The 24,060-nt window shown below is 39.0% G+C and overlaps 1 protein-coding gene across 10 annotated transcripts in view; it reads left to right on the top strand.

Annotated features, from left to right (window-relative positions):
• PKP4 (plakophilin 4) overlaps window positions 1-24,060 on the top strand; it is a 3,210,231-nt gene that overhangs the window by 1,066,107 nt on the left and 2,120,064 nt on the right. For all 10 annotated transcript variants that reach the window (XM_044074755.1, XM_044074756.1, XM_044074758.1 and 7 more), the window contains exon 3: window positions 22,327-22,463. In XM_044074755.1, the coding sequence (XP_043930690.1) occupies window positions 22,327-22,463 (137 nt within the window). The remainder of the gene's footprint in view (window positions 1-22,326; window positions 22,464-24,060) is intronic.

Below are 24,060 nucleotides of genomic sequence, written 5' to 3'. Positions count from 1 at the left end.
AGTGATGGATTCCAGAATGACATGTACATCTGGTCATCTGACTTCTGGTTCCTATGCAACCCCATTGTTAGAAAGTGCCAGGATTTTAACATCTGTGTGTCAGTAGTACACGCACGCACACACACACACACACACACACACACACACACACACACACGCCAAGATCTGCTACAGCTCCTGGAAGTCATAAAACACTTTCCACTCTTCTACGGCAGCTAATAAACCATATTTCTTACAGACATTGCATCTCTGGCTTAATTCAAAGCTGTGAGATAACATCTTTGTGGCCTAGGCTCAGTAATTTAATTTCTTACTATTTTCCAAAGTCAGGTGGATTGAGATTAACCTCTTCTCTTCCAGTACCCTTTGCTGCAATATATAAATTTAATTAATTTACAGTACAGTCCGGACCCACTGTTGGTAAATTTTTTTTAACACAAGCAACTTCATAAATACATTTTTCAACACAAATATCTGTACATATCAGTTTGATATACAAATGACATAATTTACAAAATTGCAACCATCTGTGCTGGCATATGTTACACATCAACTGCCCTACTTCTGTTGGCATAGCTGGCAATATCTCATATTGTCTGAGTATATCAACTCAAATAAAATGCTGGAAAAATTGAAGCTTTAAATAGATATTCAGATGAGCTGATAAAACTGCAAAAATCAGATGTTGAAAATGAAAGAAAGGCTGGCTGAATATGAGACTGCTCAAGAAGAGATGTTTCAAAAAATGGTAGAATTAGAGGACAGAGCATGTAGAGAAAATCTGAGGAGTTTTGCTGTTCCAGGGAAACTGGAAGGGATAGACTTGCATTAATTTTATGAAGGCACAAATAAGCAACTTGTCTAGTATTCCATGGCAGGAACAGTTGATTGAAAGGGCACACTGTGTGTATTCTCTAAACCTGACCATGAGAAACCAGCCAAGACCTGTATTAGTAACGATGCAAACCTACCAGCACAAAGAGTTGAGCCTGACAAAACTGTGGCAAAGGGGCCAAGTATTAAAAGTTGGAGACAAGTGTTTGTGGAAAATGATTATTCATTGTACACCAGGAAGAAAAATTTATTCCAGCAATCAGGAAATGTCGAGAGGCAGGTATTATATTCAAGTATCCAACTGTCTTAAGAATACTTTTTTTTTCCTGGAGGATCAAAGTGATTTTTGATACAGAACAGACTAAGAAGGAAATACAAACGTTTGTTCAAAGTGTGTCATCAAGCCAAAGGGAACTCTGCTTCTCATTCTTCTGATAGCAAAGCACATACTGAGACTCTACCATTGAAAGCTTTTCCGTTGTTCCAAAGGAAAATGGTTGAGAGTGATACAGAAATATAGGAGTTGACCCGAAGAATTGGGAGTACCTTGTAAATGAACCAGAGTGTCTGTTTGAGAGATGGAGATGAACAGGAAGTAAGCCAGCAACACGTAAATTAGTGAATAAATGTGAGACTGCAAAACATCAATCACATCTGTGAAGTATGGCTGTACAAGAAAGTGGGAAAAGTGGACTTTTAACTTGAAATACATTTGCCTCACTTGTCATTAATGCTTGGAAGCACACTGTGGGAAGGGTAAGAGAAAGGAAAATGCTAGCTGTAAATAAAACAATTTTGGTTTTTAGCAGTACTTATGTGAAATATTTCTTGATGTAAATTGCATGTTTTATAGTAAAGTATTTTAGTTGTATATGAAACATATTAAGTAGATGCTTTTTTTTCTTCTTAGTATTAAATGTAGGCTTTATAATGCAAAAGGAGAAAACAGCTAAACAAAAGTATGTTTAAGTTTAATAGGCTGTAATCTTTGGTTTTGTTGGTGGATGGGTTACAATGTTATATAGGTCATAATATATGTAGACTTTGTGTTTTTTCTCACTTTTGCATAGGTAAATGCCTGAATTAAGATCATTAGCTTAGTCTAATAAGCTTTAGGTAGAAACAAGTAAGAGAAAACTGAATACAAGTTTAAAATTTTCAACTCATCTTTAGAAGCCTGCAGCTAAGGGTTGCATTTTCTTTTTTCTTGGAGACAATCTGATTATAGGGCAATAAAAGAAAGCCAAAACACTATTTTTAAAAGCTAAAAGTTCATGTTTTCTGAAAGCGTGCAAGTTTTTCACATCTTTGATGGGAATAAAGATAAAGATCAGGCACAAATTTGGGTAAGTAGAAACTTAAGCAGTAACGTGTCTTGGTATGGATAAAATCTACTTTAACTAAGGTTTGTGTTTGCAGCCATGTATCCAGGACAGTTGTACATGTTAGGAGTTAATCTTCATTATTTGAAGATGCACATAGTTTTGTGTGATTTTTAAGTTAACCGGTTATGGGGTGTTTTTCTGTTTGAGGGTTTTCATTAAAACAAAATCTTATAAAATGTGACATAGGTTAAGAGTGTTGATAGGTTGATCTTTATAGTTTTTCCTAATGTGTGTACATGTATCAAAAACACAAACCGGTGCTAAAAAAAGCTGTCGTATAATAGTTTGAAATAATTGCTTCTTATCAATGTCAACACTTTCCATAGTATCCTAAAATGTGAATGGTCTCATAGGTATAGACAAAAGAAAGAATATTTAATTATATTGAGAAATTCAGAGAAGTGCTACAGGAGACACATTTGGAAACAACTGAGAATGTGAGAAACTATTTCAGGATGGGCATTAAGCAGATTTTTAGGGACAAAGGCAAAGAGGAGTACTTAGATTAATTGCTAGTGGAGCTCCAATAGTGATAGAGGGAAAAAACGATGATGGCAGATTTATGGTAGTAAGGGAATACTGGGAAGGGATGAAAATGACGCCGGCATGTATTTATATTTCACCTAAAACTGCTATTATGGAGCTCAAATTTTGGGGAGAAATAATCATATTTCAGCAACGAATATTACTCTGGTAGGGGCTGGAATTTTTATTGCAACAAAGAGGCTGTATCGAGGGGTCTAGAAGGGAAAATAGAACAAAAAAGTTAGATTTATGAAGAAATGTATGAAAATATTTATTATGGAAGATGTGAATTCAGTAGTAGGAACTCTGAGAATTTACGTATTATTCACCAAGGTACAGTAACTGGGCTAGACTTGACCGAAATTATATTTCACAGGAACATGTAGCTGACATGCATCCATTAACGTTTTCATAGTATTTTGTCAATTAACTCAAATGGTTAAGCAATAAGCCACAATGTCTGCTGAGCTCCTGTGTGTGGATTTAAATCCCATTGTAGGTTATTTTGCTTCTCTGGAACAGGCTCCGCATCCATGCGAAGCAGTGTTCCTTCTTAATACAATTCTAGTGCAACTTAGACAATTGGATGGGGAGCAGGAAATTCATCCCTGGTTTGGTACCTTCATCTCTAATAGATGCAGGCAGTCTGTAAATGGTTTGTGTCCCAGGCCACTGCTAGTCAATGTTTAATCTCCCAAGTCCCTCCATACACATAGAGGGTACAAGAGCTCGTCAGAGATTTGGGATGCATGGGTAGGCTTTAAAAGGCCCTTGGGGTCATTAGCCTAATAAACACTTATGAACTAGTAGGTTCATAGGTAAGTACTAGGCTAACTACCCTTGCAGGCGACTTTAAGCCTAGCCAGTTTGTTTTTGTGCTTGAAATAACTTATCCCATTTGGTTATAGAGTGGCCTTGCCTATCCCATGGTCGATATGAGAACACCTGGGATCATACCATAGATAATTTGAGGGGAGCAATGCATGGGATAATGCATTTAGGAGCTGTCTGTCCATTAGCACAGGAGGTAGTCCTGGGGTAAAGTTTCTGTTTCCCCTCCATTGATCTAGGTTGCAGTTGAAGATGGGCAGGGATGAACTTTGTTTTATGTGGATGAGGAGTCTATTCCACACCAGCGGTCTCCTTTGCAAGATACTTGTCCCTCCAAACCATCCAGTTGATGCTGCAGAAGAGGCTTAGGTTCCTCGGAGTATTTCTGATGCCATTTGACTTGCTGATATGCAGTAAATCCATCAGTAATGGGTTGGAGGATGCCTTGTATACCAGCCACAGGTCACCTCTTAGCAGTCTGTAAAATGCGAAGTATAGTGACAAGACAAACCAGCACAAGAATGGAGGAGAGATTTTGCAGATAGGGATGACTGTGGTCAGGGATACAGATAATAGACAAGAGGGGTCTGGAATTTATTGGAGAAAACTGGCAAAGGAACCAAGGTATTAGGAGTAAATAACTAGAAAGGGGAGCATAATAGAATGAGAAGAGGCCTAGAATTTATTTGGACTGCAGGTTAGAGATTGCCTTCCCTGTCATGTCTTGATATCAGAGTATAGGCAAAGAGAAAGAATTAGGAGGATCCTAAATGAAAGACCAGCACTGGTAGAGTTTTTAATAGAATCTAGAACAGAAGCTGCCATTTAAAAATGAATAATTAGTAAAGCATATAATATATTGCATGATAGTTATAAGAATCAATCAGAGGAGCTTAGAAATGATTGGGAAGAGAGAGTGGATAAGCAATTCACAAAGAGACAATGGGGGGATATATGTATATATCCCAAATATACAACAAAGTTTGGAAGATTTAGTATCTTTGCTTGGAAGTGTTTACATAGGTATTTGTATACCCCAAGTAGACTCCAAAGAATTTTTTCTCAGGTGGATAGAAAATGGAGGCGTCTGGCAAGAAAGAGGTAGCTGGGAACATAATTTTTTGGAGTGTAGTGAGCTGGCAGACTTCAGAGATTCCCTGCAGACTGCTCTGTTGGAGATGCCGGGTGAACAGATTAGACTAACTGGGGAAATTATTTTTTTGAGTTATGCTACAGAATCTGAATTACTTTGATATAGTAAAAAGCCTTGCTGAGTCTAATTATGATGGCTGTCAAAAAAAAAGCAATTACTAGAAAATGGAAATCAAAGTCTAGGCCAGCTTTTACTAGAAGTAGTGAATATAGTAATAAAGATAACACAACTGGAATTGGGATCTTTAGAAAAGGGAAGGAGCAAACTACATAGGAAAAAAATGAGAACTGTGGTAACAATATATGCAGAGCAGAAATGAGGTTTAAGACGCAGGAATAAGCCATATAATTCTTAACTGACAATGACTGGATGGTTTATAAGTCATGTATGTTTGCAACTGCAGTTATTTCAGTGGTGTCTGTGATGTAAACTATTTGCAACTAAAGTGGTATTATTTTGTCTTTTTCATTTGTATAAATGTAAGATTGCCTTTGTTATATGTGCAAATTTAATAAAGATGTTTGGAGAGAAAAAAAAGTATAGTGACAGGGCTTTGTGTTGGTCCATGTAGGGCATGTTTGCCTTGTCTGTCCTTTTTAGTAAGGCATCTCTGAGCATTCCAGTTGTATGTGTCCGGAGAGTTGCATGCCAAAGGGGGACATTATACATCCTGACTGGCCTAATTTGGGTTGAGTAAAGGGAGGGGGGGACAATGGCATCCCTAGATCTAGACAGTCTCTTTGTTTATAAGCTCTGCAGTATAGAATGACTTAAAACAGTAGGCAAATGTTGGTAAAAAGTTAGGTCACTGTCCACAGAAGTTCCCAGATCCAGAACAACTGGGTCAAATTGTAGGGGTATTGTCCATGTGATAGAACATGTACCAATAATTACTAAGATAATAATACAGGGTAAAGAAGTAAAGATGCGACACTGGCACTTCTACCTGCCTGTTAAAACTTAAGAATTTAAGGACTGGGTAGTGGAAATTATTCAGTACTTGTTAGGGAAGGTGAAAAGTACTGCAGATGTTATAGCTAGTGAGTGAGATAAGATGAAAGTGGAATTGAAAAATGGGGTAGAAATAAAAGAAAGAGATCTGGTTAAGTAGCAACAAGAATTATTTAGAGGGGCTAAGAATGGTTAAAGTATTACAGAACAAGGGGAATCTCGCAGAACAAGAGGTACAGTTGCAGAGTACTAAATAGGAAATCAGGGAGTAAACGGATAGTATGCATGAGATTAGAAAGATTACCTTTAAGCAATTGTTTTTGGTAACGCTTGAGCAGGGCAGTGGAAAGTAGAAAGAGTTGTTGCCTAACTTGGGAGACTATAACAAGAAAAATAAGCAGAGATCCTGTAGAGTTATTAGTGATATTTTGGAAATTTTAGGAAAACTTATATAGCAAAGAAATGAGGAAATTGAGAAAAAGCACAAATGGAAATATGTATGGAAGACTTGCATATGCCAAGGTTAGAGGTAGATGAGCTCAACAGTAAACTAAGAGATGAGATGAGCATGGTGATGTGTAATCAATCTGCAGGAAAATCTCCAGGAGCAGATGGGATTTTTTGGCGGAAGTTTGGAAGCTAGGAGGGAAGAAAGTGATAAAGATCCGGAATGTTTTGTTTAAATGCATTTTAAAAAGAGGGGAAGCACAAACATCCTGGAAAAAAAAGCTGTGTGGCTGTAATACTTAAAGATAATAAAGTCCTTTGAAATCCAGCTTCTTATATGCCCATTTCAACTTTAATCTGAAGAGAAAAGACAGCCAGGGGTGTCCTCTTTCCACTTTTATTTGTGTTATATCTAGAACCATTGTTAAAGAAAAATAAGAGACTCAGAAATTCAAGGACTGAATTGGTATGGTATTCAAGAAAAGCTGGCTTTATTTGCAGATATTTTGTACTGGAAATAACCAGGAAAGGACATTTCAGTGTTATGGAACATTCTGAGACTGTTTCTATTTTTTTTCAGGATATAAAATTAATGAAGATAAATAAAGACTATAGTTGTAAACTGTCCCCATGCATGAATTGGTTTGGCAATACCCATGTCTATGATGACATGATAAAATTAAGTATTTAAGAGTATGGCTTAAAAGGACTCTCTCATGGCAGCTAAGGCTATATGGGAAGAGAGACTAAACAAAATATAATACAAAATATAATATAAAAACTGAGAAACTGGAAACTCCTCTTGCCTATGGATAGGATAGCAAGATACAATCAATGAAATTTGTTTAATCCCTTTAGTTTTATACTCGTCAAGAATAGTATTAACGAAAAGAAAAGTTGTGGATCGTAATTAATAGAGTTTAAGGATTTTATCTTGGAGGGGAAGGGGCAAGAGTCAACTAGGAGGAGTTGATCCTTCCAATAGAACAAGGAGGTTTAGGGTTACCTGATTTGAAGGGATATTTTAGAGCTATGCAGTTAAGGCTGTTATACATATCACAAGCTGAAAGTTGCAATTCATAGTAGAAAGGGATGATGAAGGTGTTGGGGGGAGAGAGAGATGAAAAAAATAAGGAGAAAGTGAGATTTTGGATATAGATACTTAAGGAGAATAGCAGTCATAAAGACTGTTCTAGTCATAAAGTAGCAGAAAGTATACCAAAAACTAAACCAACATGAGAATCACCAAAAAGGATTCAGCCGATAGCAATGACTGCAGTTAAAGGGTACAGAGAATAGGCAGAAGGAGGCTGAAATTGGCTGGAGGAAGTTGACAAAGAAACAAAGGTATGGAAAGAAGTAATTTGAGAGGGAAAGGTAATAAAATGGGAAGAGACCATGAAGAGATTTGAACTGCATGCTAGAGATTTGTCTCCTCTATCAGGGACTGATATTGGAATATAGGCAAAGAGACGGAGATAGGAAAATCCTAAGTGAAAGACCTGTACTGGTTGAGTTTTTAGTTGAATCTAGAACAGAAGTTGCTGTGAAGAAGGGATAATTAGTAGGCGTATAAAATATTGTATGCATATGTATTCACATGGAGCTTTACTCCCGGGGTCTCCATTGAAAAAGAGCTCACCTTGGCCCAATGGACTTTCCTGGTTAACAAACTGCAAATAAATAAATATTGCATGGTAACTATAGGAATTAGAGGAGGTCGTAAAACATGGGAAGAGAGGTTAGATAAAAAAAAATCACAAAGAAACAGTATATGTATGGATCTCAAATATGCAACAAAGTGTACAAGATTTAGGATTTTTGCTTGGAAGTGTTTGCATAGGTAGTTTATATCCCAAGCCTCTTGATCAATCTTGATGAGTGGATGGGAAATAGAAAATTCACCCCAGTGATCACTCCAGTGGCTCTGCTCGACCGAACTAAGGTTGGGTGCCAAGATGCCAGGGTAATCCTATCGGCTAGGCTTGTAAAGGCTCCAGGGCCATTAGCCTAGTACACACATATGAATCTATGAATTTAAGCATACTTCAAAGAATTTTTCATCATGTAAATGGCAAATACTGGAGGTGTAATTGGGAAGAAAGAGGTACCTGGCAGCATGTGTGTTTGGAGTGTAAGTAATTTTTACAATTTGCCAGCTGAGTCTCAGCATTACTGGGCAAGCAAATGAGAGTAACTAAGGAAGTGATAATTTGTTTTCTTTAGCTGGGATACAGGATCTGAATTGCCCAAACATAGCAAGGCCTTACATTTTATTCCAGTGGTTGCTGTAAAAGCATTTACTAGAAAATGATCTAAATCAGCAGCACCTGAAGTAATGAACATTTTGAGAGAGAAAAAGTGGGATCTTTAGAAAAGAGTAGGAGTCTATCCCAAAAAGCCAAGAACTGCTTGTAGAAATCATATAGGATTGTGGGAGTATGGTGGTATTAGCTTTCCAGATGTAAAATCTTATTCTATTGCTGCAAATTTTTAGTGTTACACTCTGGGCAGACTCCACACTAGGCAATGAAAACCATTCAGGAGCAGATTTTACTAAATTCTTATAAGTTTATTCAATGTGATAAATTAGAAACATGTAACAGTCCTTTCATCTGGTTAATAAAATGTATGTTAGAAGGAAATTCATTTCAGTCTTTAGACTTTGCATATATGAAAATCAGTTCTTAAAACAGTTAAATATGTTTTTAAAAGTCCATTAATATCAACATAAGAATTTTTGTGCTTTCCCATTGCACACCTCTCTAGATCTAAAGAAACTCAGAATGTTAACATGAATTTGCTAGAAAGGAGTGGATTAGTGTTATGGTCTGATTTGTTTGAAAAAGGAAAAGCTGAGTCGCCAGAATATTTAATAAAAGATTATAAATTGGAGGAATCTGTTAACCAGTTAATATTTTCCATCAGTAAAAATTAAATGAATTTGCAGATGAGTTGAGAACACCATCCCCCATTATATGAACGCTGTCATCAACAGTAGATTGACCTACAAAGGATGCTTGTCCCAGTTATACAAGTAGATTATAAATAATAATTTTAATGCAAAATTCTGGAACTTTTTAGATAGTAGTGGATTTAGTGGGTCAATAAATGGTAAGAATAAAATTTTGTTAAATCTGTTAAGACTTCAAGTTTATACTGGAAAGATTTTACATGGAAATAAATGCACAGAATATTTGTTACTCCGTTTAAAATCTCTAAGTTTAGTAAAATGACTTCCTCACTCTGTTGAAGATGTAGCAAAGATATACAAAATGATTGGACATGCATGTTAGTGGATTGTGAAAAATTAAATGTATATTGGGATGAGATAAGTATGTTTTTAAGGGGTTATGGTCCCATAATTGTTCAACTAGATCCATAATACTAATGAATGTTCCACTTCCTTTATTTGTAAAAGCCAAACAACAAAAAGTTCTGTAGTCTCCTAACAGTAGCAAGAAAAGGTATTACAAAAAATGGAAATCAAATTCAGTTACTACATTCAAAGAATGTTTAAACAGTAATACTATGTATAACTGAAAAATAAGTGATCAGAATAAGATCTGTAAGTCGCACTAAGACTTTGTGGTTGGGATAGCCTTGGAATGTTGCCATTGAAATACCAAACCTCTTAATGTGTTAATTATACAAGATTACCTTGATGATTCAATGTATTCCTGACGCTGTATAACAGTATATGCTGATTAATTTCTTCCTGTATGTGTATATATTGTATATATGTCAAATTAATAAAACATTTCTTTAAAGAAAGGAAAGGGCCGGAGTAAATTACATAGGAAATTGTAAGAGCAATACATGCAGGAGAATGTTTTGGGGGAGGAATGACATTTAAGAGAAGAGAGCAACTGAACAATGTATGCAAGTTTTGTTTGACTGTATTGTGTAGAAGATTATATGTGATGTATAATGTTTATAAATGCGAACTTGTTAATATGATTTAATTAGTTTTGTATAAAATCAAGTTTGCCTGTGTCGCAAGTGATAATTCATTAAAGGTACCTTTTGGGATGTCAGCCACCCAGGGAAACTACCTCATTGATTAAAATGCCTGTAAAATTAGACACAGTAGTCTGTGATTAGGGGAATCCTAAATAGTAACCTGGCTTGTAAGAAAATCATTCTGTCTCACTCAACTTATAAGTAAGGACATAACATCTAGATCCAGGAAAGTCATTGTGCCACCATGTTCAGCCCTTAACAGACCCATCATTGAGTATAATACCCCTTCTGTATAAACATGACCAGGCACATGCAACAACTGAAATGTCTACAAAAGTTCCTTACAAAGAATACAGAACATAAACCCAATGTCCTATGCTGATCACTTCAAAGCCCTAACTCAATACTCCGACAGACTAATGAGAGGTGATTTATGCCTGGCATTCAAGGTATCCTTGGATCCCGCTGTGATAGACTTTTTGCATATCCGCTGAACAAATAGCACTAGAACTTGTGATGTAAAAGGGCATGTTGAAGGAAATGGATGTGTATCTCCGGGAAATCCCTTTCTTTGGAATAAGCTTCCCATCCATATGAAGCAGAGCCTTTTTATAACCCTGTTCAAGTACAACCTGGACCAGTGGATGGAAAATCAGAAATTCGCCCCCCTGGTCTGACACATGTTTGTGATGAACAGAGGCAGGCGTTAAATCATGTCCTAACTCACATACCCCATAAAATAACCTCTAAGGTGTAGTAACTTATGGGATACATTTGGGTTGTATGGCAAGGTTTTCAAATGCCCCAGTGGTTATTAGCCTAGTATATACCTATGAACAAGGATTGCTTTTAAATCGGAGTATAAAAGAAAAAAAATGGCTTTTTTCTGAAGCTTGAACCCTGGAACGTCAGTATTAAAATCACAATGCTAATTCCTTTGTACCTAAAAAGAAAAAAAAAACTTTTAAGGGAAACCTAGCACAAAACCATTTATATTCCTTATAAGTCCAGAGACTATGACAGCATGGATTTCTGGAGGTACTAGGTTCAAGTGCTAGGTAGGAGCCAATATTTCCCTTTCATATTCCATGATTCAGAAGTAGTGCCTCTTCAGGTGCTTTCTACTTAACTTTATATGTGTGTGTGTGTGTGTGTGTGTGTGTGTGTGTGTGTGTGTGTGTGTGTGTGTGTGTGTGTGTGTGAGTGTATATGTATAGTAATTACTAGGTTAGGTGTCTAGGTGAACCACTTTAAGCCTAGTTAATTTTCCTTCATATGCGAGAATCAAACCCTGTACCTTGTGCCTGTGAGGTAAACACCTTAACTATTATACCAACTCCCAATCACAATCTGGGCAACATACTTAACTGATGTACAGAGAAGGTCTGGAGTCAGTAAACTACAAGTAAACAAATTGTGATGTATTGTGTTTTCTTCCTTTTTTATTCTTTGTGGGCTCATTTCATATTTGTTTGCATTTACTATGAAAACTTTATTTTGCTGGCCAGTTATTAGCTTAAGCGTATTTAACTTTTAACGTTAGTGTGTAATTCTGCTTTTAGCAAATTCTTATAATGTGATGTTATTAAAAGCCTGGTTTTGCAAAGGTATGATTTTGTATGATTGACATGGGTAAAAAAGGGTCACAATGCTATCCAAGTATAATATTGAATATTTGTTCCCAACGTTTCAAAATATTAGGATTTTTATTTTGTTTATTATGTATTTGTGGGCTAATATATGTTTTATCGCTAAGTTCCTAAAGCTGTTCCATGAGATTTTAGATTGGGTCAGCCAGTTGGTAGCTATATAGAGTTTCATTAATAAAAAAATATTACTGAGAATGATTGCTTGATTTTTGGATACATTGATTGGGGGAATATGTAATATTCTAAACTCCCACGCAAGCGTTGATGATTGATATCCCATCATTATACTTGCATAAAACATTGACCTTGAAGACAATTAAAGCATACACAATTAAAATCATAACATCATATAGTAGCTTACTAACTTGGTACTAACCCTGGGAAAAAACAAGTCTTGTCTTCTGTCTTACTTTTAAAGCATGAAAGCATTCATGTAAATAGTGTAAATGTTTTAATTTATTGTTTTTGTAACAAATGTCTATCACCAGTGTTTACTCTTGTGAAATAGTGTACATTTAAAATAATAAAGAAATATTATTGAAAAAAAAAATTTATGTATCCATCCTAGCATTTGGCATTGTTTGGTGCACCTTGTAAGAGTGTGTCTGGTGAATGCAGTTGTCTGTGATCACCAGCCATTCCTCCTGGAGCAGCAATCCAAAAGTTGCTTAGGCCTCACCTCTTACAGCTGTCTGTATACAGTTCTGCAAGTCTTTTTTTTTGCTCACAGATAAGTACCCCTCTCTCGTGCTTTTTGCACCAATGTGAAAGATGAATTTCATAGATTTTAGCCAAGTTTCGATGATTGGACCTAGTGCATGTGTGTGAGTAATGATTCCGGTTATGCAGAGCTTCATGACCTTCTGTTTTCAAAATGGATAAATAGGGCACTTTGTTTTAGCCAAGTCCCCAGCATACCTCTCAACCTTGGATCATCAAAAATCTGGACAAGGCCCATGAAAAATAGGTACAAATCGGTAAGCTGTTTAACATAAAATTTGCATACATAATTATGTAACCCCGCCCGCTCCCGTGGAATTGTGGGATACCAACTTTCCTGCAAAATGAAGAACAGACAACCAAAATATGGCACCAGAGTTCTCCCTGCAGCCATTCCTATGTCCCATTACCTGGCTATTTTGCCCCATTTACCATAAACACTAGTGTGTGCATACTGCTTTACTTCTACAATGATTTGTATTTCATTTTTACACTTTACAGCACAATGCACAAACACCAATAGACATCTGTTAAACAAAGTAATACTGTCTCACAATGAAAATAGACTTGGCATTAAAACTTCACTGCCCTTGAAACTCACATTCATTAAAATAGCATTGAAACCTACATCACAGCCATATAAAATGAATCATGCCAGTGGTGGATTGAGATTACCTTTGGGTTGTTTTCAAATCACTGGCCCCTTGCTTGCACACAAAACAAGAAACATATATGTGTTCTTTGACACACCTTCCTGACTTTAGTAAATTATATTCCTTGTATAATACAGCATACTTGTTTGACAGAGCATATTTTAAATTTATTTGAAGATTTTTTCAGCAGGCAATGAAACGAAATGCATGAAACAGTAATGACAAAACTGCCCAATTTAGAACATTTCCATCATAAAAGTCTACTTACGCACACACACACACAAATATACATATAAAAATAGAATGACAGTAGTATAAGGCATAGTCATCTTGCACAGCTTCTTGCACTTATTTTCAATTAACGTTTTTTTTTGGGGGGGGGGGGGGCAAAAAGGCCAAAAACCAGGGACACATTTTAAACATTGCTTATAATTTAAAGTTGCTAGAATAAAATGCTGCGTTACCACCATGCATTTCACTGCCAAGTCTTGAACACATGACTGTGCACTACAGTCAGAACATACCACTATGCCAAATCAGCAGCTTGTTTCCCAAAAGCTAGGAAGACCGAAACTTGCCCCACATTAGGTACAATTTTCAAATACTGATCTTAAACACTTAGAAAATTGCTAGAATAAAAGTTTTTTGCTACCATTTATTTTCTGAAGAATGTGAAGTCTGAAATTCAAATGCCTGTCATTAATCAAATTCAACCTTCAGTAAATTGTCACAACCATCCTGAAATCACAGAGTGTATGGGGAACAGAACAAAAAATTCACAAGTGGTGGCTAGGACATTAGGCTCTTTTTATCCTATACCCAGGGTACAGGGTTTGAGCCCGAGTACATCTAGCCACCAGGTGTATTATAAAGGGGGCATTTTCACACACACTTTCAGCCTCTATGAGGAACATTCCTCATTTTTAGGCAAAAAAAAATCATGTTTCCCACTCTTCCACATTGACAGGATTTGGCAGACATTCTTTAAGAATTGTTTTAACAAATATCTGTGGTAAATACTGAACAATATCTCATACTACCTCACCAAAAATACAAGGAAATAGTTAACAATCATGCTGTGAGCTTTCTAGTTAAGTGTTCCACATTGTGCGACGTAAGAGTTCATTTTGCAAACTGAAAGTTGAAAGCTATGTCTTCCTTAGCAACTCTGTCCAAATAAAAATGGCTAAATGTTTTTTCCTCTGGTAATATAACAAGTGAAGTGCAGTCAAGTATTGGACGAGCATTTATTAAAGTATCTACACCTTAACTGCTGGCACAATGACATATTTAAGCAGCAGCAACAGATTAATAAGAACTCTTTGATCAGCAAGAAATTAAATAAGTTAATATACTCGCATGCAAATGAAACATCCCAAGCAAATGACTAAATAATGCACCACAAAGTGTAGTGTGAGCTTGTGTGTGTGTGTGTGTGTGTGTGTGTGTGTGTGTGTGTGTGTGTGAGACAAAGAGAGAGAAAAAAAAAACAGAATGTCACATGCTCATTTTCAAAAAAAAAGGGTGGTATACTATTAAAGTGCAGTGTGCATACATGTGGGTGAGAGCACAGCAGTTTTCCTACAGCAAACAAACCGTTCTTACATTATTTTAGTTTCCAAAGTTAAATAAATGAAAAAACTCTGAAAGAACTGCTACACTACTCAGAATATAAATCTCTGTATTCATTCTGATACAAGTTGTGCTTAAACCACTAAGGCAGAATAATTAACTGATGGAAAATGAATCAACAGTGCTCCGAAAGATATGCACTAACAAACCCGTCCAACACACTCCCTACATACACTCCTTTTGCTGTCCGTCAGGCAGAGTATTAGCTACATTCACTAACAGCATGTGCTACACATAGCCACATGTAGGTAATAACACTAAAATGAATATGTACTCCAGTTTCATTAACTTCACACACAATCTTACCCTGAGTAGTCGGCTGGTCTGTCTGCTCCTGTTCTCGGTCGTCCTGCCCTGATTGAAATTCTCTGCTCCTGTTCTCGGTCGTCGGTTTGCCTGCCCTGATGTTTCCCGGCTGGTCTGCAGTTGTATTCTCTGCCCCTGTTCTCAGTCATCCTGCCCTGATGTTTCTCGGCTGCTTGCATATACTTTCCTGGGTTCCCGGCGGCGGCTTTCAAATGCTGTGGCACAAAAGTTTTCTACCTGCACAGAAAACGTTTCTTCCCGCCAGCTTGTAATTCAAATCCAGCCAGCTGGAAATGATGTGAGCTCCTTGAGCTTAATTCCGACTGGCTGGTAGCCTGACGGTGCTGACGTCATCGCACACGTGATGACATCAGCTCCGACAGCGCGAAAGTTTAAAAAAGGTTTAAAAAAGGTAAAGAAAAGGTAAAATCGGAAATGAAGGGGAGCCACTCTGGAAACATGGCACCCCTTCATTTGGACCCCAAAACTCGGTAAAAACCGAGTAATTCGGAACGGTTGGGAGGTCTGGTCCCCAGTCTTTCTGTACTGGGTGCTGAAGTTTACATACTTAAAAATATTAGTTCTAGTTCTGTTTGTGGTAACTGAAACGTTTCCATATTCCCTTTCATCTAAAGGATTACTTGCATAAAATTAGAACCTCTTAGTAAAAGTCTGCATATCATTGCTGGAGCCTTCCTGTGTCCTGACAGAGTGCTCTTCAAACTATCTGGAGATATACAGAGCTGAGTATATTTTTCTGGCACTTCAGAGTTGTGTACTGGTAATGGTTGTTTGACTAATTTTATATCATTGCTGGCTGACTTCAGAGGTGTGCACTGTTATTTTTGCTTCACTGTATAGTTTTTCAGATCTCCGCTGAAGGTGTTGGTTTTCCCCTACCCACTCTCCCTATTCCTGTGTTGTTTAAATTTGGAGGCTTTTGCAGTTGCCCGCCCCCACTGTAGATTTGATCTGGGACACTCCCCCCAGTCCCATCTCTTTGCCTCATTCTACCTAATAGACTCCTTCTGCACTTGTTTTTAGTCATTTTTAATTTAATTGCATTTTTTTCAACAGTTTAGTCTAACATTGCTACATACTTGTGTGCTAGCTTGCACTGCATTTTAATTGTTTTGACTGCTGTTTTAGCTACTTTTCTGTATGTGTGTGTGTGTGTATATATATATATATATATATATATATATATATGTGTGTGTGTGTGTGTGTGTGTATAAAATACCTTTCCTGTAACTAGTGTAGTCCAGATTCAGATTTGCTGTATCCAGGACTGTGTGTAAGCTTCTGAGCCCCCCGGGTTTTCTGTGTTGGAGGGAAGCCTTCTGTCTTGTCTGTGGGAGTGGTGGGCACTGGGTAGCCTATCTACCACATAAGGAGTGGTTCTGGCCCAGAAGTTGTAATTGTTGACCGTTTGGGCAGTTTTTCCATCTCTCTCAACTTTCTGATTTAAAAGATACAGATTCTTAGTTTTAGCACTTGAATTTGCTTATTCGTGATCAGCACTTGTTCAGAACTTGTAAGCACTAAGTAACCTGCTAATTACTACAGCACTCAATCTTCCTCATTACCTAGAGAAAAACTGTTTTGGTACTTACTTTCCTCACTTGCTTAGAGAAAAACAGCTGTTGTACTCACTTTCCTCACTTATCTAGAGGAAAATAGTTTATTCAGGCGTTGTCCCATTAGATTCTCAGCTAGAGCGTCTTCTGTGGGGAGACATGCGTGAATGGGCGTGCCTTCGTTGAAGGTTGTGCGTCAGGGCTGGCAACTCGGCACGTAAAAATCTGCTGCCAATCATTAGCGGACCAGAGTTCCGCTGTGGCGACCCCTAACCGGGAAAAGCCGAAAGACACAACATGTCCAAAGGTCAGCTCCCAGTGTTCTCTCCTGTCTATCTGATGAATCTGGGCATCTTGGGGCAGTGTAGAAATTGCCTCATGTACACAGACAACCCTCTCCTCCTTCCACCCAACACTACAACCTGTGAGAGATGCACTTATCTAGCCAAATTGGAGGTAAAGCTCTCTCCAATCAAGACTGAACTTGACAGTCAAGAGGAGAAGGTAAACACTTGCACCACACCACACTCATCACATAGTCTCACTAAATCTGCACCACCAAAATCCACACATAGAAACACAAAAACATTTGCGGAGGCTCTCAATAATAATCTCCTCAAACAGAGACCTCCAAAGCAGAAATGCAAGCAACCCCCCCCCCCAACACAACCCAAATGATACATAGCCCGCAGACTCAGTGTGCCACTCAACCACAGCCAATAAGGCAAAACAACGTACCCAACACACTAGTCATAGGTGACTCTGTAGTCAGGCACACTGATGTCCCACTTACCAGGCTAAACAAGGAGAAGGTTACTGTCAGCTGCCTGTCTGGTGCCAGGATCCGCCACATAACCCACGCACTCAGGTCACTCCACAACAAGTACAAGTATGACTCTGTTATTGTCCATGTTGTTGTGAATGACCTGAGACGTACCTCCTTGGACTACATGAAAAGAGACATGGAAGAGCTCTCCGATCTTGTAGCCTAGGCAGGTATGACCGTAGCCCTGAGTAGCATTCTGCCATCACCCAGAATGATGCCGCAGTACAAGGACAAAATGATTGACTTCAACAATTTGCTAAGCTTCTGGTGCCATTCTAAAGGGATCCAGTATCTGTTTGCTTGGGATGACATGGTCGACAGACCACGATGCTTTGCCAGAGATGGCCTACACCTGTCACCCCTGGGATTCCGGATACTGGCTAAGTTTCTTGCCGCCCCTATAGTGCCTTTTTTAGGCAAGGTTCAAATGACAAATTCACCACCGTAACAGGAACAGGCAAGCAAAAACTGAGGGTGATGCTACTCATGCTAGGTCTAAATCTCAAAATGCACTCACTTGAGGCACTCCTTAAAATGGAGAACATCAATGTCTGTGCAGTGACTGAGACCTGGTTCAAGGCTCCAGAGAGCACTCCTGCACTACCAGGCTATAACTCATACCACACTTTTCGGCCTTGTAACCTGGACCGGAACACCAAAGGCAGAAGTGTGTCCATATTCATTAAGGATATCCACACCTCTAGGCTAGTTGCTCAGCATAATGCATCCGAGGTAATCCAAGTGCAACTAACTCTGGGCAAAACTGCAATCCAAATTGTAGCTTGCTACAGATCATCCACCATGCCCCAGGATTCCCACTCCTCTTTTCTTGATGTACTGGAAAATATTGGGGTTCAACCAAACACCCTAATAATGGGCGATTTCAACTACCCCACCATTAACTGGGAATACTGCTCGTGTACCAACTCCTTCGCTCAACGCTTTCTGGAATTCATAAACTCCAATGCCCTGGATCAACTTATCCACACACCCCCACCAGGGGCAACAGTATCCTAGATCTAGTCATTACCAACATGAGTGACCGGTGTTCCACACCTGAAGTCAACGCCTCATTGGTCCGATCCGACCATAAGCTAATTACCCTAGATATCCACATCCTGCCCCCTCCCCCCATTAAGGAAACCATGGTAAAGTATTTCTCCAAAGCCAACTTCTTGCTTCTTAAGACAGAAGTGCTGAACATCATGACACCCATGCAGATGGACAATACAGTTACGACTACTGAATCCTACACAATTGCACTTTATAAACACGTACATGAGTGCATGGATCGTGCTATCCCAAACAGAACCAAGACGCTATCCTGCAAAAAAAGGAAGGCCAATCTGGTGGTCCCCTGCCATAAACAAACTGTTCAACAGAAGGAAGAAACTGTTGCAAAAGAGAGTAAAATCCCATGAGTGGAGGAGCTCCCTGGTCAGCCTCAGTAAGAAGCTGCGATCCCTGATAAAATCCTCCAAACCTAGTTACGAAAACAAAATCGCCACTGATTCGAAAGACAACCACAAAGCATTCTACAGCTATGTCAAGAATCTCAATGGCAACACTCCGATCTGCTCTGAGTTACAGCACAGTGGCACTAAATATACAGACCCAACTGATCTTGCCAACATCCTGGCAGATAGGTTCAATTCTAACTTTACCCCCCTCTCACCCCCCCCTAAAGAGCCCATCTCTATACCGGAAGAATGCAAAGTTCCTGTAATCACGGCTGCACAGGTAAAAACCACACTCCAAAGCCAAGAATACAGCATCCATGGGACCAGACAACATCCCAGGCTGCATTCTACACGAACTACAGAACAAACTGGCACCCCACCTAAGTACCATGTTCAATCATAGCCTCACCTCAGGCTTTGTGCCTGCTGAATGGCGCACAGCGACGGTTATCCCACTCCACAAGGGGGGAGCCACCACGGACCCCAGGAACTACCGCCCCATTAGCCTGACTAGCTTGGTCTGCAAGGCCATGGAACGTATCATCATGGAACTTATAAACAAAGACATTGGTAATCTCCAAACTCTGGACCTCACCCAGTTTGGGTTTGTAAAAGGCAGATCATGTCTCCTAAACCTGACAGACTTCTTTGAAGCAGTCACCAAAGCCGTAGACAAGGTTAAGGTGGTTCACACAGCCTATCTAGATCTTGCCAAAGCTTTTGACACCATTCCCCACTCTGGAATTATAGATAAACTCACTAAATTAGGTATAAATCCCAATGTCAGAAGATGGGTTGCCAACTGGCTCACTGACCGAACCCACACTGTGAAAGTAGCAGACTCCAAATCCGACTTCAGACCAGTGACAAGTGGAGTACCACAGGGTTCAGTCCTGGGTCATCTCCTGTTTGGTATCTACTTCTCTGAAGTACAGGGTAACACAGAAGTTCTTTGGCTAACGAAGTTTGCAGATGACTGCAAACTAGGAGCCATAATCGAAACTCCTAACGATGTGGACATCCTACAAAAGGGCCTCACTGAGACAGATGCCTGGTGTCAAAGCCATGGCCTCAAGCTCAGTGCCAAAAAGGGCATTGTCATCCCCTTTGGTAAAAACTATTTACCCATGAACTACAAAATAGGCGGTAGTATACTTAACATCGAAAGTGTGATAAGAGACCTTGGGACACAGGTGGGGACAGTAGTCTCTCCTTTGATAATCACATCGCCACAGTAGTCAGGAAATCCTTCTACGTGGCACACCTCATCACAAAAGGTTTCTCATCCAGAAAAAAAAGAGGTCATTGTTCCCCTGTACTTATCACTCATTAAACCCATTATAGAGTACAACGCCCCTTTAGGTATGTACCTCACAAGACATCTACAACAACTGGAAAGGCCACAGAAATTCCTCACAAAGAGGATTACCAGCCTCAGATGCCCTATGCAGACCATCTCAAAAAACTCCAGCTTTACTCCGTTGCATATCGCCTACTCAGAGGTGATCTCTGCCTAACATACAAAGCTATGTCAAACCCAGAACTGTTGGACATGCTCCACTTAAAGAAATCCCAATCCCACCGAGCTACACGCTCTAGGGACCTAAACCTTGTCACCACAATAAACAGAACATGCCAGAGGGATAGATTCCTGTCCCAGAGACTTCCCATACTCTGGAATAAACTACCTGTCTATATCAAACAAAGCTCTTCATTGGCACTCTTCAAGAAAAATCTTGATGATTGGATGGGAAATAGGAAATTCACCCCGGGGATCACCTCTGTCGCTCTGCTCGACAGTAGCTCAGGAAAATAGTTTTCTTGGGTGGCAAAAGAAAGGGTACCTTTTTGGCTAGGCTTGTATAGGCCCCAGGGCTGATAGCCTAGTACCTACCTATTTCTGTACTGTTTTGGTACTCCTGTCTGTTTCCCACCATGAGCTGCATCTCTTTGCGTCTGTAATCCCTTTTGTTCTGCTTACATGAAATGTGCTTTACCCCTAGTCCTTCGTTTCACTGTCATCGGTTTGTATCTTCTTTCTTCCATCTTTGTGTTTTCTGCTTAAACTGCTCTGCATACTCCCTTCCTTTGTCTGAAATATCTAGACAAACGTCTTACTGTCTTCCCTCTCCTATGTCTATTTTTTTTTTTTTTTTGCAGTTTGAGTTTTAGACCTGAATCACTACCTCCTCTGCCGCTTCTCTTGTACTGTTATAATTTGCAGCACCTGTTTGCTATCCTTTGTCCTGTTTTTCCATTGTCCTGTTCACCAGTCTTTACTGAATTCCTTTTAAAACACACTCCTCACCTTCATCTGTCCCGACAGCGTCGGTCTTCACTCTTCAGAGTTTTTCTCTCCTTGGCTTCCTGTCCCATTCATATTACTTGTCATAGTCATCCTTAGCTTTTGCTCATGTTGTCTATATGTCTAGAAGGTGAATGGATTAAAATCTTAGCAGCTCATTGTCTTATTACGGCATAGCCTTTTAACTCCATCAATTTATGTTAGCTGTTTACATCTGTCAAGTCTTTGCAACTCAAATGGTCATGTTCATAGCCGGTTTATCTTTCTATTGTCAGTAAGTGTAAGAACTCCATTTGTATTACTGTGGGTTTTCCATACAACTGTTTTTTTTTTCTTGGTGTCTCCTATTTCAGCCTCTGTTATTCACAGTCCGAATTGTATCAGTTACTGAACAGGCATTTGTGCTTATGTTTAATCATTTTGTACCACTCGCTGTATCACTAGAGATTTTGTTTTTGTTGCTGTTCCCTACCTGACCCCATGCTGACATCAGCTTTTGCCCAGAGTCCCATGCTCACCCTGCCATGGCCCCCAGTAGTTTCTGTTTGGGACACTGTCGGACGTGTCTCTTCACAGGTGGGTGGCATTATAAGTAAAGGAGTGGGATACCTTTATTTTTGTACTTGCTGGTTATGTTCCCTAGCTGTGGCAGAGGCTACTGTAGTGATGATCAGACATCATGGCTGACACCTTCTCCTGTTTTCCCCTCAGATGTCCTACCAGGTTCATTATCCCCATCAGAAGTCATTCAGGCATTGGGTTCCCCAGACCTTCCTCTAAGGTAGGAGTGCTGGCCATCTGCAACTTCATCCTATTCCTCCTGTCAGTGGCCCAAGTCAGTTCTCTAATATGGTTCATTGGTGGTACAGATAGACACCTTGCCTGTGTGCCATTGTACTGGCCATTCTTAGAGGTTTTATGTGAGCTTTGTCCTTGGCATTAGCTGAAAGTGGGACTTTTCATTCTTCCCTTCCGGCTGAAGTAGGTAAATAAGTAACTTACAGTTTAAGACACTGACTCTGCACTGCTAAGTGTTATGGGATAATCATTTGAAACAGGGTCTGTATTGTAATCTTCGCAAGACTAATGACATATTTATTTTTTTGCAGGAGGCATGCCAGCTCCTGAGCAGACCCCTTTTATGGAGGAGGGGCTGCTGCTGACCTCTCGGGAAGCCTCCACAGACCAAGGCCTAGTGGAACCTGAGGCTACAGCCACCACCATTTTAGCATCTGTGAAAGAACAGGTAAGTTCACTGCAGCTAACCACACATACGTTTCAGGTGTGTGTGTGTAGCATCTTTGAATGTGTATAAATTAAAGCTTGGCTAGTAGTTACTGCCATGTGACAGTAAATTAAGTGACTGGCATATGGGACTATTATAGTTTGTTGTCCATTGAATCTGTTTCAGACATGAACCATTATTCATTCTTCAGTAATAACACATCCTTGAAGTTGCTGTTGTCTCCTGAGATGTTAGAATATCAAAGTCTTTATCAAAAAGTATATGGTGCCTTCCACTCTTAAATAGCAGGAAATTTCCTACACTACAAAAAAGTGTAATTTTAGTTGTGCTGCTCCTTAATTTGTTCATGATTACACACTTGTACCATAACTGACAAAGCAGCGCACAGTGTAGTCCCCACTTGTGTTGTAAATTTGTTAAGTGTTCAACTTAAGAATGAAGGTGTGATGTTGACTTGTTGTAGTGTGTATGTGTGTGTGTATGTGTAAGTCGCATTGTTTAACACTTGACACCTAATATGGATGTCAAATGAAAGAAGAAATTTGTAAAACATCCTGCTACCACATTCTTATCAAATGCCCCTCTGCAGTTTATTTCAACAGATAGTTACAATTAGTTGCTACAGCCTTGATGTAATATTTCTGTTTTTAGTGTGAGATAAGTTAAATAGCAGTTTAGAAAAAAATGCTGTTTTTGGATGGAAAACCATTGTGACTGTGCTCAGACCTGCTTTTCTTAATGTTGTCGTTTGCTTGGTGTTGCGGATTGACAGCTGGGTTCATCACTAGCCTCTGATTTGGCATCATTTCTGCACCTTGTTTTAAATGCTTGGTGGGGCTTGTTCTATTGCTGTCTTCATTGGCGTCTTTTTTTATGTGTACAATGTATTTTGGAGTTTGCATCTGCTCTCACAACTTCATGATGACCACTTTACATATGCTGTCTTTTCTGGGTTGCTTTTATTGCTTACACTGAGTATGCCCTATAATAAGTTCTCAACATGTAAAATGCTTTATCTGGTAGGCTACTTCCTTTTGCCTGCATAATTATGTACAGAAATTGTGTTTAGCAGAGATAACTTTAAAGGAAAGAGAAGTAAAACACTTAAGGAAAAATTAGGTTGCTTAAATGAAGTACACGTTTCAGACCATTCTGCAAAAACACTTTTTTGGTAATCTTTATGGAACATTGCAGATTATAATCTGGATGTTATCTGTGAAAGCGCAGTTAATAATTTAAATGTCCTTGGAACTGAAATAGTACAGAGGAAGACATCTGATTAGAGATGAAAGGTCATTTATTATGTCTTTTTTTTCTGTAAAAGATAAGCACTTCATTTAAAAATGTAATCTGCTTTAAAAATTTGCTGTGGGGGAATTAGTATACGTGTTATGCAAATGTTTTTACTCTCCAACCTCATGCTATGTGCACATTTATAGTTGGACAGTGCTAATGACTTCTGCCGTGCCAATACTGGACACCAAAGCTTTTTCATTTTGTAACTTTTCTTTCATGACTTGGTCTTAGAGATCACCAAAGAGATGATTATTGAGTGCCTCTGTACATCTGCAATGTTCTGTGATGTTTCAGGTCCTTA

Source organism: Protopterus annectens, chromosome 6.part0 (assembly GCF_019279795.1).
Source record: "Protopterus annectens isolate FY-2018-M chromosome 6.part0, PAN1.0, whole genome shotgun sequence".
In the NCBI taxonomy this organism is placed as follows: domain Eukaryota; kingdom Metazoa; phylum Chordata; order Ceratodontiformes; family Protopteridae; genus Protopterus; species Protopterus annectens.
This window is presented reverse-complemented; position numbering and strand designations above follow the sequence as displayed.